The sequence below is a fragment of the Scatophagus argus genome, chromosome 9 (genome assembly GCF_020382885.2).
Source record: "Scatophagus argus isolate fScaArg1 chromosome 9, fScaArg1.pri, whole genome shotgun sequence".
NCBI lineage: Eukaryota > Metazoa > Chordata > Actinopteri > Scatophagidae > Scatophagus > Scatophagus argus.
Window position 1 is genome coordinate 11534324 of NC_058501.1, and position 13522 is coordinate 11547845.

Genomic DNA, 13522 nt, shown 5'->3' on the forward strand with positions numbered 1-13522 from the left:
CAGAATTACGGTGTGCAACTCAACATTCCTTAAAATTATTAATCTGTAGAGTTATGCTATGGTTCTTAATCCGTATGTATCACAAAAACAGTCTTTTAATGTTAAAGGTTATTAAAAATTCATGTAAATAGATGAAGGTCCTTGATTTGCAATCCAAAAGTTCAAACTCTGCTAATCTGCTAATATTTACCACAGCGCAGCACAAATCTGCTAGTCTTAGTTTATCCAGCCATCATACCAGTGTCTTAAGAATGCTTTGATAACAACACTTAGCCACTCATTTTAAGCATGAAAGGAAGTTGTTTTTCACAAATTTATTTTTAACGCGTTGCAGACTCACCACTAGGGGGAGCCCTGGCAGAGCAATAAAAAGAACAGAAATACAATAACTGCAATGTTCGTGGCCTGCAGGTCAAAATCTGTGTCAAAATTACAGTTAATTTGCCATGGTCAGTCAGTTAATTTTCCTTTCCAGTAGATGGCGCACACTGGCACATCTGCAGCCGAAAGCTGGTGCGGCTCTGCAGTTAGATAATAAATACTGAGGATTGTTATGAATTCTCATATTCAGATATTCATCCAAAAGTCTCAAGTTTTAGTCTTCAAGATTTAGCCAATTTCTGTCTTTCCCCAGTGTGACTATCCTGTCTCATTAACCTCACCATCCATCGTCTGTCTGTCTGTTGTCCTTGTGTTTATCCCTCTGTTTCTGTCTGTAAACTGGGTATTCCCAGGGAAGCCTCCACTAGGGCTGTAAATCTGTATGGAGATGATTTAAAGATATAATTTAGTTCATGTTAAAGAATCTTTTCTTTGTCCATGTGTGAGCATATTCTCAACATGCTGGAGAGTTTTTAAGCTCCTGTTTGTCTCGTCCTCAGTTTCTTTGTCTTGTCTGCTTCTCTGTGTCTTTCCTTGTTTTTTCCTTGTTTCTTTCCTTGTCTCTCTCCATCCCTCCCTGTTTTTCTTGGCTGTCTGTTTCCCTCCCTGTGTGTCTTTGCTGTCGGAGGTGTGGTCCAGAGAAAGCTACTATGAGAGGCTGTGGAAGGTAGAGGTTGCAACACTGCTGTGCTAGAAATAAGTTCTGTGAGAGGAGAAACTGTTCATCAACTTTCAACAGCTTCATCTCAACAAATCACCAGAAACCAAGAGAAGAAACAAGGCTGTGGGTTCGCCAAGCACCTCTGTTTTTAGCTCCTGGTGCCCAGCTGCAGAATAGAAAAGAATAGAATAGAGACTAGTAGAGAACTGATTATCCTCTTCCTTTAGCCAACAGCATTCAGCAGCAGCTTTAGTTAAAAAAGTCTCACATCTAGAAAGAAAGAGTCAGTGTTATGCAGATTGAAAAGATTTCACATCACCTTTCATTCTTTAAAAAAATAAAGCCAATGCTTGAAAGAGAGGTTTTTGGTGAACATGCAACCATAACTCTTTATACACACCTGCATAGCATCCAACCAGAGATTCTTGTGCGTAAAGTTTCCGACTATAACATAGTTCATACCAGTACTCCATGGGTGTTGACGTTTGTATCAGAGGGACAGTAGTTAGCACCAGTTCAACTAACAGCTTGCTGGACTTGCAGCCCAGTGGGTGTTCCCTGTTCTGATTGACAGCTAACCCAGCCACACAAACAGCTCCTGGGGGTTTGTGTGTTGATTGTTGTCTGAGTGATCCAGTGTTCCATCTTCTGAAATTCAGTTTGGGAAAAAAAGCTGAACAAGCATTGTAACTGTATTTTTATCCCCCCCCCTCCCTGTTTTGTATTTCCAAACCTCTGTCCTCTCTGTTTCCTCTCTTTCTCTCTCCCTGTCTCTGTAGCCAAGCAGACCAGGTTATCCCAGTCCTCGCTCCAGTGAAGGATTTTACCCCAGTTCCCAACATCCTGCGCACTACCAGGTACAAACTCCACAGACTGCACAAGACTCATTCCTCTTTGGCTACTGTTGTGCTCAGTATATGCAGTAGGTGCGGTAGTTATCTCTAATTATGATATAATTTGATTTTTAAAAAAATGTGTAATCACCACTCTGCAGCTGCTCGGATGTGGTTTACAGTCAGGTAAACCAGGCAAGTGCATTTGTACAGCATATTTCTGAGGATAGAAGGTTTTGACTTTGTTCATGAAGGTGTTTCCAAAGTGCTTTAAATAAAGCATGAAAACATTTAGATAGGATCTACTTTAAGAGAAATTTAAATTTTAACAGTGTGTCTGTCTCTCCTCCCTCTCTGACTCAGATGGCAGGATACCCCGGGCCTCACACCCTCCCCTCGGTGCCCAGCGCCCTGTACCCCCCACAGGCTGCGATGCTGGACACACACCACGCGCACACACACCCTCGTCACCACGTCCACACACACTTGCACACGCAGCACCTTCCCCAGCCACATGGACACGACATGGGACTGTGGGGCTCTGCAGTGGAGGTAGGAGACCGCTTTTACACTCGTACACACACACACATAAGTCCGACCATGAGAGGTTAAATATTATTGAGATCCTTTTGACTTTGTAGTAATACAATTGCACAATGTCTGCTCACCAGTGAGATTCGAATTTGTTGCCTGGCAGCCCTGGACGAGTGCGGTCCACAAATTTTCTTAATTATCCACATATTGAAAAGGTGCAAATCAGCGCCCAATGACACCCATTATTTTTAGTGTGTGTGTCCATCATCTCAGTTCAGCCCTTCATCAGTCTGGTGTATGTGTCTGTCCTGTGTGTGCATGCATGTTTCTGTTCGTCTTGTGACTCTGTTTGTATGTGTCCCTGTGTTGGTGTGCATGTCTCTTGCTACGCTTGTCTTTTGTTGCATGTTCGTATTTTGTATGTGTATGTGTGTGTGTGTGTAGGACAGGGCAGTAGACATGCAGCAGTGTGTGTTAATGGAGGAACAGCTGATGATACAGCAACAGCAGATGGAGGAGGACCAGAGGTGGCTGGAGCAGGAGGAAAGGCTGCTGGTAAAACACACAGCGTGCACTTTGGAAACTCCAGACACAGTTAATACATACACAACACTAAGGACGTTATGTTGCATTTAACTTTGGGCAAAGATTTACAGGACAAATAAAATCAATTTGTATTTCAAAGGCAAATAAACAAAGGTTTGCTGACACATTTCTGCAATATTACAAAACAGTTTTGACAATAGCATTTACTAGGGAATGTCACTGCAAGTAAAGTAGTGTGTTGATGTTGTGCGTGACACAGTGCGTTATGGTTAAAAGCTGTCTTTTCTGTCAGTTGTGTCATTTCTTTTTTTCTTTTTTTTTAGTTACATGATGCATGTTATTGTGTTTTTGTAAATTTGTTAATGGACTCTCTTAAATTCATCACAATTAAAAAAATGTAATAAACTTTAACGTTAAGTAGATCTTAAATCTGCAGCAACACTGATACTCCTCGGCTGTAGTATTTGACAAGCGTAGCGGTAGTCCTCTTTGAGAAATGCTTCATATTTGCAGCCGAGGTTTCAGCCTTTAACTATTACTCGAGCCAAAATATTGACATGTTGCCCTTTTTTTGAGTCACCAATCAGTCAATCAGTGAAGATGTGCATTATTTAGAAGTAAATCACATCACTGAGAATATAAATCATCTCAGTCTGAGCTTAAGAAATTGCCATGAGGTTTCATATTTGTTTTTTGTTTTCTTTTTGCTTGGTTGAGTTGATAAAAAGTAAGTATGGTGAGTTTAGTCACTCTGCTTTTATCAGCTTCAACATTGCTCCTTAGTTGGAACATTAAGCTTCTATTGGAGCCGTAGCAACTTAGTAATTTCAGCAGCATTTGATCAGAGAAAATCTTCTTTAAGTGGGATGTGTGATTTTTGACATTATTTAATAGATATGGTGGATATGTACTTATGTAAAATACATATATATATATATATATATGTCTTTCAGACTCAGTCACTGATCCTCTGCATAATAATGTATCCACTTTCCAAGAAACCTGGTATTTTCTACTTTGTGTTCCTTACTTTCTATTAGGGATTTACCTGCAAGTGGAGTGCCAACGTCACACACAACGATAAATGAACTCAGTTGCTGTTCAGTATGAAAGATGTTACTCCTAATGCTGAGACCCTCTGACATAAAGACTCGGGGAGGGGGAGGTGTAGACAAGGAGGAATATTATACTAGGATGCATATTTCTGTGAACACTGATTGAAGGAGCCACTTGGTTGTTTTTTCTTGTACAAGTATTTTATTGTGCATACGTGTGTGTGTGTGTGTGTGTGAAAGAGAGAGTTTGTAGGCAGGTGTGGCCTGTGCAAATTCCATGTTAATGATAGGCTTAGAGAATCTGACAGCCTAGTCAACAGTCTGTCTTTGACCCACAACCACTAACTGACAACACACAAGATTACTGAAAAGCTGTGTGTGTGTGTGTGTGTGTTTGGCCGGGCTGGTTTTATAACACTGTCACTTCAGGGAGGGGCAAGAGAGTGGGGGAGAAAGGAAGCATGGAAGGAGAGACGTTCCCGTAACACCGACGGCTCATTGGCAGCAGCTCCATCTCTCCTCCTCCCTCCTCCTCCCTCCTCCTCCCTCCTCCTTCTCCTTCTGCTCCTTTCATTCCCTCTCTCTATGCGTCAGAGTCAGATATAAGTCTGCTGGAGGCAGGAAACTGGAGTTGAATCTGGATTCTTGTCTTGATGAAACTGGCACAGACGAGGATACGGGCCAGTAGACAGACAGGCAGACACACAGGAAAGCACTCAGCAGAGAGAGATACAATAGGATCAGAAACAGACAGCATCACAGACACAACAACTCGGACACAAACGGTTCATCAAACAACTTTGATGAACTCCATGGCAATGCTGGTCTTCAAGTCCTGTCTAGGAAAACTGGTAGGAAAGGATGGGTGTGGAAGGGAGCGGCTGATAGTTGTGTGTCCTGTGTTATTTCTACTTTTGTGGGCAACCGTGCGATTTGGGGGTCAAGTGTCAATCCGTAAAGTTGTGCTTTGGTTTGTTTTTATAGAAGGAGAAGTCCTGCACTCTTGCATCCTCCAGCTTTGTGCAGTGTCTTCCTGTTTTTATGTGAAATCTCATGCAGGAAGACCTTTTTTGGATGCTTTTATTAGATTGTGAGGTTTTTTGTTGTTTTTTGTTTTGTTTTTTTTTAACTTCACAGCTGTGATTTGCTCATTCATTTCTTCATTACGTGATCACTGTAAGATTTGTAAGAGTTGGCGTCACAAACAGAAAAGCAATGTGACTCGCTCAGTGTTCATTTATTAAAAACAAATCTGAATTAATTTGTATAACTGTAACTGTAATTTTGGCCTCTGTGAATCTCTATTTAGCAGCACACTGGAGTGAAATCAACTTAATATCATGTTTATTTGTGTGTTTTTAGAAACCAGACTCTAGAGGTTCTAGAGGGAGTCTGGACAGAGAAGAGGGTGGACTCCAAGCTCCAGTAAGTTACTGTTTTTCTTTTTGTCTCCACTGTTGGTGTTGTTGATGCACTCAGTGGGACCATGAGAGCAGTACATGGGTTGAACTGTCTTATGCTTTACTTGATAAAATCGCACCCATTTGTCACTCCCACCACAGGAAAATGGGGAAATAATTTTTCTGAACTGTTTGTATTTCTAAGAGGAGAGGATGTCTGATAACAGCTCATGTTGACGGATGTCCACATTCTGGTGTCAGTCCATGCAAATGGCTACAGTGTGTGTTTGTTTTGATTAGAACCGAGGGGATTGATCCAGGGACAGGAAGTGACCTTTTGTGGGATGGGGTCAACAATGAGGGGGTCAATGGATTCCCACATCACTTGTTATTAATAGAGCACTGGTCCAAGAAAACGAGCAGCCATTTTTATTCACATCTCTGTCCCTGTGTTGCACACTGTAACACAAGGACATCCATCAGTATTTATTAACTGTTAAGTGTGTACAGCACCATTAGAGGAAAATGTGGTGGATCTTGTCTCACAGACAGTCACAGACCTGCAGCTGCAGCTAAGAAGTCTGCACGTGTCACACATTGTAACAGAATGTTTTATCCAGCTTGTTGGTAGCCTTGAGGTTGTTGATCTAACATGTAAAGTGCTAAAAATGAACATCACACAGGATCTTAAATAGGTGGTCGTTCAATTGGCGGAAGTGTCTTTTCAAGGAATTTTCAAGCAATAAGTAGTTTCAGTTTTCTCAGATGTGAGGATTAGCTGCATTCTTTGTCTTTTAACAACTGGATGTCTTTGGGTTTTGCACCGATGGTAGACAAAACAAGCCATCTGAAGCTTCACCTTGGGGTTTGGGAGATTGCGGCAGGCATTTTTCCACATCTTGGCATTGGAGCGGCATTGGAGTCCAAACAATTAAGTGTTTTATCAAGAAATGAATTAGTGGAACGACTGATAATGGCAGTAATCATTAGTTGCAGCCCGAGCCGCTTTGTGAAAGAAGACGTAATGTCTTGGCTTTTAGATTTGTGGGCACTTTTGTTTTGTTTTGTTTTTTTCAAAGTGGGCGCTGGGGTGTAACTCTGAAGTGATTTGCACAGTGACAGATGCGCATTATTTCACTTAGCAAGCACAACAGTGATTACATGCTGTCAACACCTCTTACATATTATAACACGGGTAGTACTGAAAGGTAACTTCATCATTTTTTCCTGTAGTGTTTTTGTTATGTGGACTTGAAACTGGAGGTGTCTTCTTTTCTTCTCTTTCTTACATTTCATCTTTCTCAAACTAAATGATGTTGTTGATCAGAGCTTTGTGTAACTTTATTCCAAACGTTGGAACACCAAGAGCTGAACACAAAGTTGTATGTTGCTGGCCGTTATCTTCCATCCTGATGCCAGTAAAAGCGAGTTGGTGTAGCAGCCTGAAGTTGCCGTAAGCCAGATATTTCTGTCTCTGTAATTCATCTCTCTGCATGTCCTGCTCCTCCCATTTGAATGGCTGTGGTTTGTGGTGGGAAAATCTGTATGTGTGTGTGCGTGTGTGTGTGTAAAATGCTGTAGTATAGTATTTTTGGGTGTACACTCTGAATGCACAGGCCCTTTTGAAGCCTACTGTACAGATTCTGTAATAATACAGCGAAGTGAATGTGTCACATGCTTGGCAACACCAGAGAATTTTGTGGCTTCATTTTATACACAGCCATCAAATCATAAAGTCGTGCTGCAGGATTGTTTTTTAATGTTTTGTTTTTTAAGGACAGCACTAACAAAGGAAACACATTTTTTCTTGTTATCCCTGTACAGCCAGACAGAATATTTTTGTTAACACAAGTAACTCAGACCACACACCACAGACAAAAGAAACAGCTCCTCCACTGGAAACGACTTCTTTGTGTTTTACAAGAACAAATTGACACATTGTGTCGTGTGACAAGAAAATTAAATTGGATTCCCTGAATGTTTGAGAACCAGCTGGTGGTTTTTGCCTGTGAAGTTTTAATTTCCTGTGGAGCTTCTGATTATGCGTCTGAATGAGCACTTGCTAACCCAGTGTTTTGTTCTTGTGTTTGTTTGTGCAGACAGGAAACCAGCACATATACCAGCCCGTTGGCAAACCAGGTAATAGACCAGCCTGTAACTCTCTGCAGTTAAAGTCACACAACCACTTTTGTGTTATTCTCTCTTCTCTTTCTGTCTCTTAATCTCGCCACACACGCAGCATTAACAGCGCTTCATGGCTTGCCTCCTCGTTATACAGATTCTGTATCTCCCACCATCAGCAAGCTCAGTCTCAGAGTGTGTCAGCGTCTGTTTGAACAGTTTACAGTCTGTTTCCACAATATGGCAGATCTGAATGGAACCGTGCGGCCTGTTGGCTGGCTAGTGAGCAAACCAACCTCTGTTTATATGGACTCAGACAGCACGTCACGCTCAATATGTTACATGTTCGGAGCGTGAATATACTGACCCTGCAAGCAGACGAGTGCAGAGGAAAACATTCATCTAAAAATAGTTCAACAGCTGGGAGATTCTGGAGGACAGTTTGCATTTTTTATATTTGGAGCTCCTTGGTGTATTCAGTGTATTCAAACCATTTTGTTGACCTTCTCCTTTCATCAGTGAGCTCTTCACAGTTATCAGTTTTCAAGTGGCGCTTGACAATTTAACAACGGTAAAACAACTAGTTAATTAGTCAGTCTAGAGAGAATTAAGTGGTGACAATTTCTTATAATATAGTGGTTGTTACATATGTTTTATGTTTTTCTGTATGTTGTATACTTTTGAATTGATTATGATAACATCCCCTTTCTGGTGTGTGTGGACTGAATGATGAATTTATGAATAGAAAAATGCTGGGGCACTTTTGTCCCTTAGTCAAAAACTGCTGCATGAACATGAAAGTAAAATCTTTCCTGACCTGGTATGAGACTGTCAGAATGTGAGGAGAAATATTTTTTAATATTTTGTTCCTGCAGAGCATGCAGCTCCCCCGAAGAAACCCCCTCGACCCGGGGCCCAGAGCCAAGTGGGCAGTCTGGCCTGTCTAAATACTGGAGACAGTTACAATGATGGAGTCAAGGTACACACACGCACACACACACACATATACACAAAACAAAATACTTGCACACAAACATGCATAGAAAAATGCTAATTAAAAAAACACTTGACGATACAATGACAGGGATGTACAGTGTATTCACCAAATATATCTTGCATGTTTCTTAATGCTTCGAGCATTAATATTTTCTTCTTTTCCTTTGACTGCTCACTCTCTCTCTCCCTCCCTCCCTCCCTCCCCCTCCTCATGCACCCTGCCTTACTGTTGACCCCTAGCCCTGGCGGGTAAGCAGCACACTGTGTGTGTGTGTGTGTTTACTGTGCATACTGTGCACTAGTCGATCACATCTCGATTCATTGGGTCCTTTCTTACATTGCTTCTCTGAGTTCTCTGTCCAACAAATTAAATCATCTGCAATGTTATCATCAAACATATAAAATCATGTTTTCCATCCTGGAGTTCCCTTTGTTGTGTCCATACCAGTCGGGTTATTTGTCTCTTCTTTCTTTTTCCCTCCAAACTAACATTCTAATCTACATGGTTGTGTTTTATTTCTTATACTAATAATGATTATCCCTCAATCATGCTTGAAATCCTTTAAAATTATTTTACTTAAATTACTCTTGAAAATGTGTTGAACTAAACATGCACTAATCAGTCTTTTATATAGGAAAACATGTTAGGTTAGATCTGCAGGATGACATTATGCACTTCATTCTTCTGAAATGTGCTATTCTACATAATGAGTTCTCTCAGTACTTTAAGTATATTTCGATGCTAACACAAAAATTTATTACTGCTTTTACTTAAGTACAAGATCTGAGTACTTTTACCACCACTGTCCGTTTTTGGATTAAATTGACTAATTATATCTGGTTGTACCAATATGACACTGTCATCTAGTGGACAGAATAGAAAGCTACACGTGACAACAATTAGTTCAGTTGTTTTTTTTAATTCAAAGCATGTCATCAATCTAAATTACCCACTTTCATTTATTCACTCACTCACTTACGAATTAATGTTTGATTAAGCCTGGACCCATGTGACAGTTTGCCCTTTGTAAGGTTACAGCACTCAGTCGTGGCCACTCTTCTTCTTTTCAAACTATTTAACTATTTGAAAAGCAGTTTTGTGTAACGTGAAATCATTTTACTTATTATCACCAGGTGTGCAGAGGACCACACGTGTCACAAAAAATTTCATTAGTTAATAACGAATTGTACAATAAAAATATACATTTATAGTAGTGTTTGCAAATTAATTTAATAATCTAGAAATACATATACAAAGTGACTCATTCTCTGATGATTTTATGGGCAAAGAAAAGAGGAAAATAATTTACAAATGAAATATTAATTAATCGACAAATACATACTTGTATATTAATAAATTAATTTGTAAATCTGTTTATTAATGCGTATTTTTATTGTTATTAATTAATGAAATGCTTTCTTACTACTTCTTTGACCCTTGTGTTCCCCCATACAAAAGATCTTATTTAAGCAAAGGAGTGATTCATACATATGTCTATAATCATGCAGGATTTGTATCAACTGTTAACAATTATTAAACTGTTTTGACATAAGAAGGCTCATCATTTTTATCAGCTTTACCTCTTCGTGTTTTCTGTGTAGCGTTCTCACTGTCCTTCTTTGTTCATTCAGTCAGCCAGTCACTCATTGCTTCTTGTGCTCTCATGGTTCAGCTGCAGCCCCAGGAGATAAGCCCGCCCCCCACCGCCAACCTGGACCGCTCCAACGACAAGGTGTACGAGAACGTGACGGGATTGGTCAAAGCTGTGATCGAGATGTCGAGCAAGATTCAGCCGGCTCCTCCAGAAGAATACGTTCCCATGGTGAAGGTAACAGAGGCGCTCAATGCATTTATCACATGGCTTCTCATTAGTTGTTTATATTCTTCAGATTTTAAACTTTTCTCTCTCTGGAGTAGCAGACATTGACCTCAACCCTTCAAAGCCTTGCAACGATTAATGCTGCTCTGTTTACAGAGTTTTAAATCATCTTTCCATGATTCCTATCCTACATTTCTTTCTGTTTTATGTAATTTATTCTGTGTCTTTCAGGATGTGGGTCTGGCACTGAGGACGTTGTTGGCCACAGTGGACGAGACTCTACCACAACTCCCAGCCAGTACACACAGAGAGGTAATAATACACTCTTCCAAAACTTACACACACACACACACACTTTTGAATCAATCAGACATTTTCACTTGTGTTGGTTGGTATCAGATTGATATTGATTTCTGTGCTTTTTCTTCAACAGATTGAGATGGCACAGAAACTCCTGAACTCTGACTTAGCAGAGCTGATTGGAAAGATGAAGTTAGCCCAACAATATGTTATGACCAGGTAGGTTCAGATATTAACCTTACAGTCAAAGGAATAGTTTCATTGCTGTGGTGTAGGTTGGGAGACATCATTTTTCCATGTAACAGACACTAACCTTCTTTATCTACATTTTTTTTATAGTCAGTGACAGGGCTCATTATTATTCCATGTCATGTCACCAATAATTTCCATTTAAGATTTTCGAGAAAATATTCAGTCTGAAAGAATGTCAAAACTCTAACAAACATTTTCACCGAAGGACATCAACTGTCTGCCACAGCAGCTTTTTTATGCTATCACACGGGGGCACCAAAGTCCAAACATTTAAAACTGAACAAATGGTAGCTGTAATATCGCACCACTCTTCTCACTCGTTCATACCCTGTAGTGCCAATCTGTTTTATTAATGTCTGTGTCCATGTTTCCACTCTAGTCTCCAACAGGACTATAAGAAGCAGATGTTGACAGCAGCTCATGCTCTTGCAGTCGATGCCAAGAACCTCCTGGATGTCATCGACCAATCACGGCTCAAGATGATGGCCCACTCCCGCCCACATTAGCCCCACCTCAGCCGGGCTGACCAACAGGAGCTGGTCTGGGACTTGAGAGATGGCATCATCATGGTTACTGTTGGCAGTGGAGAACTAAAGACTGCTGGGTTAGTGACGGCACTCGTGATATGTGAGAATTGTTGAAGCTGACTGCTTTACATCAACAGCTCTGATGCTTTGACAAGACTCTGTGAAGCATCATTAGATGTTGATTCCTGTGTGAGGTCCAGTAGTGCGTTTGTCTGGGATAAATCAAAATCTCCACCACTGTGACTTTCATAATACAAGAACAGAGCAAAAACACTTTGTGAATCAGGGACTTGGCAGCTTCACTCTCTTTGGACTGGTGGAGGGAAAAGTGAAGGGGAAGAGTGATTGCTATGGGGGACTATGGGTCTGAACCTGAAAAAATATCATGGGAGCAATTGGATCTGGACTTGACGTCTGGTGGATTAGTCTGAGTGGATTACAAATCTCAAGCAAAGCCATCAGAACCTGACTGGATTGCGTTTGGTCTGCCACATATCTGCATGAAGCTTCACCGCAGGAATGGACTTGGACATCAGCCGACAGCCATGTCGGTACATTTGTTGATATCATGTGTTTGGGCCCCTTGATGTGAACCTTCTCCTCAGCTGAAATACCTCCACTTGGCCACAGATTTTCTTTTGAATGGGCAGATAAAACCATGTGTTTCGTCTTCAGCTGTGGTCCTTTAAGCGGATACTTCAACAAGGAAATTCACATTAAAGATGGTTTGGTTTGCAGAAACAACCTCCCAACCCTCCATTGCTCCTCCCGTTTCTCTCTTCCATCCATTTCCGTCTTCCCTCCGTTTCACCACGTTTTATTTATAGACTCACAAATTGCAAAGGAGGAGACGGAGGGGGTGGCGGGAAGGACATATTAAACCTTGAGGACAGTTTAGCGCCGGTCTGCTGCCTGAAGAAAGAACACACTATCTTCCTCTTTCCTCTCTATTTCACTCACTTTTCTTTGCTTTTGTTCTCACTGTCTCTCCCTCCTGAAGTCTTCCTCAGCTCATCTCTGAGAAGGTTTTAAAGACTCCAAATGTGAAGAATCCAACTCTGTTGAACTCTGGATAAACGCCACAGACAAGAAACTCCCCATTCGCACTCAATTTAGTCTACTATTTTTATCGGCTGGCTCCATGTTTTTTGTGTTGTTTTCAGCAGTCACATTACTCTACACTAATATTCAGTCCCAGCATTGACTCTAATGAGTGCAAACTGAAAAAGAAAATTTGAGGATTCGGTCTGACTGGATACTTCCTGTTTATCTAGGAGGAAGAGGAATCATAATGTCTCAGACTGGTCACTGAGCTTGACTTAACGTATTGCTGTGAGGACAGTGTCTCCTTTCTTTCCCCGGTGTCGTTCAGTTGTTCCTCCTAATGAGACTGGTGTCACACCTTAAACTGTCCCCTCACCCACCGGTGTCACAGTGTGAATTCACCAGGGGTCACAAACAAACCTCAAAACTGGAACCTTTGTGCTCTGAGTCCCAGTTTCTGTCAGGTGTAACTCTTTAAATATGTCCTTCCTAACAGCAAGGAAACAAACGCACATGAAATGTGGAGTCCCATGACTGGAACTCGCCTTGCAGACACAAAACACTGAACTGAAAACACAGCAGATCACACATTTTCTTTGTTAATACTGACCCCACTTGGAGTATGATGTACTGCTATATGAAACATACTGGTGACTGTACTGGTATAGCATGATATACTGGTACGGAGAAGAGCATATTTGCACAGCACCAAAAAAAAATCCTTTTTTTAACCCTATTTTACCTAGATTTGATTTCCATGTTCAGCCAGCAATGACACTATCAAATATCTGGGTTTAATGTGGATAAAAAAGAAAAAAACTCAAAACAAAATGAGACAAAAACAATCACAATCTATTTTATCTCCTTGTTGTTGTGTAAATCTGCTCATGTTGGTATATTGTAAGCTATACTGGTGTGTATCACTGGTAAATTGTACAGAACTCGTACTAGTAAACACTGGTTTTTATTTTGTCTTCTGGGCTAAATCAGCCACCATGTCAAATAGGAGGAAAAAAACAATGAAATAAAAAAATGATGAAATGGAAATCAGA

General features: G+C 40.8%; 1 protein-coding gene across 12 annotated transcripts in view; it reads left to right on the plus strand.

Moving 5' to 3' along the window:
• Nucleotides 1-13517, plus strand: part of LOC124064229 (focal adhesion kinase 1-like) — a 57735-nt gene extending 44218 nt beyond the window's left edge. For 9 of the 12 annotated variants that reach the window (XM_046398477.1, XM_046398478.1, XM_046398479.1 and 6 more), the window contains 11 exons: nucleotides 1822-1899; nucleotides 2239-2427; nucleotides 2854-2964; nucleotides 5373-5435; nucleotides 7510-7549; nucleotides 8407-8510; nucleotides 8768-8776; nucleotides 10201-10356; nucleotides 10579-10659; nucleotides 10781-10866; nucleotides 11279-13517. In XM_046398477.1, the coding sequence (XP_046254433.1) occupies nucleotides 1822-1899; nucleotides 2239-2427; nucleotides 2854-2964; nucleotides 5373-5435; nucleotides 7510-7549; nucleotides 8407-8510; nucleotides 8768-8776; nucleotides 10201-10356; nucleotides 10579-10659; nucleotides 10781-10866; nucleotides 11279-11405 (1044 nt within the window). In that variant the 3' untranslated portion in view covers nucleotides 11406-13517. The remainder of the gene's footprint in view (nucleotides 1-1821; nucleotides 1900-2238; nucleotides 2428-2853; nucleotides 2965-5372; nucleotides 5436-7509; nucleotides 7550-8406; nucleotides 8511-8767; nucleotides 8777-10200; nucleotides 10357-10578; nucleotides 10660-10780; nucleotides 10867-11278) is intronic. The other 3 variants (XM_046398472.1, XM_046398482.1, XM_046398476.1) reach the window with 2 other exon arrangements.
• The last annotated feature ends 5 nt before the right edge of the window (nucleotides 13518-13522 follow it).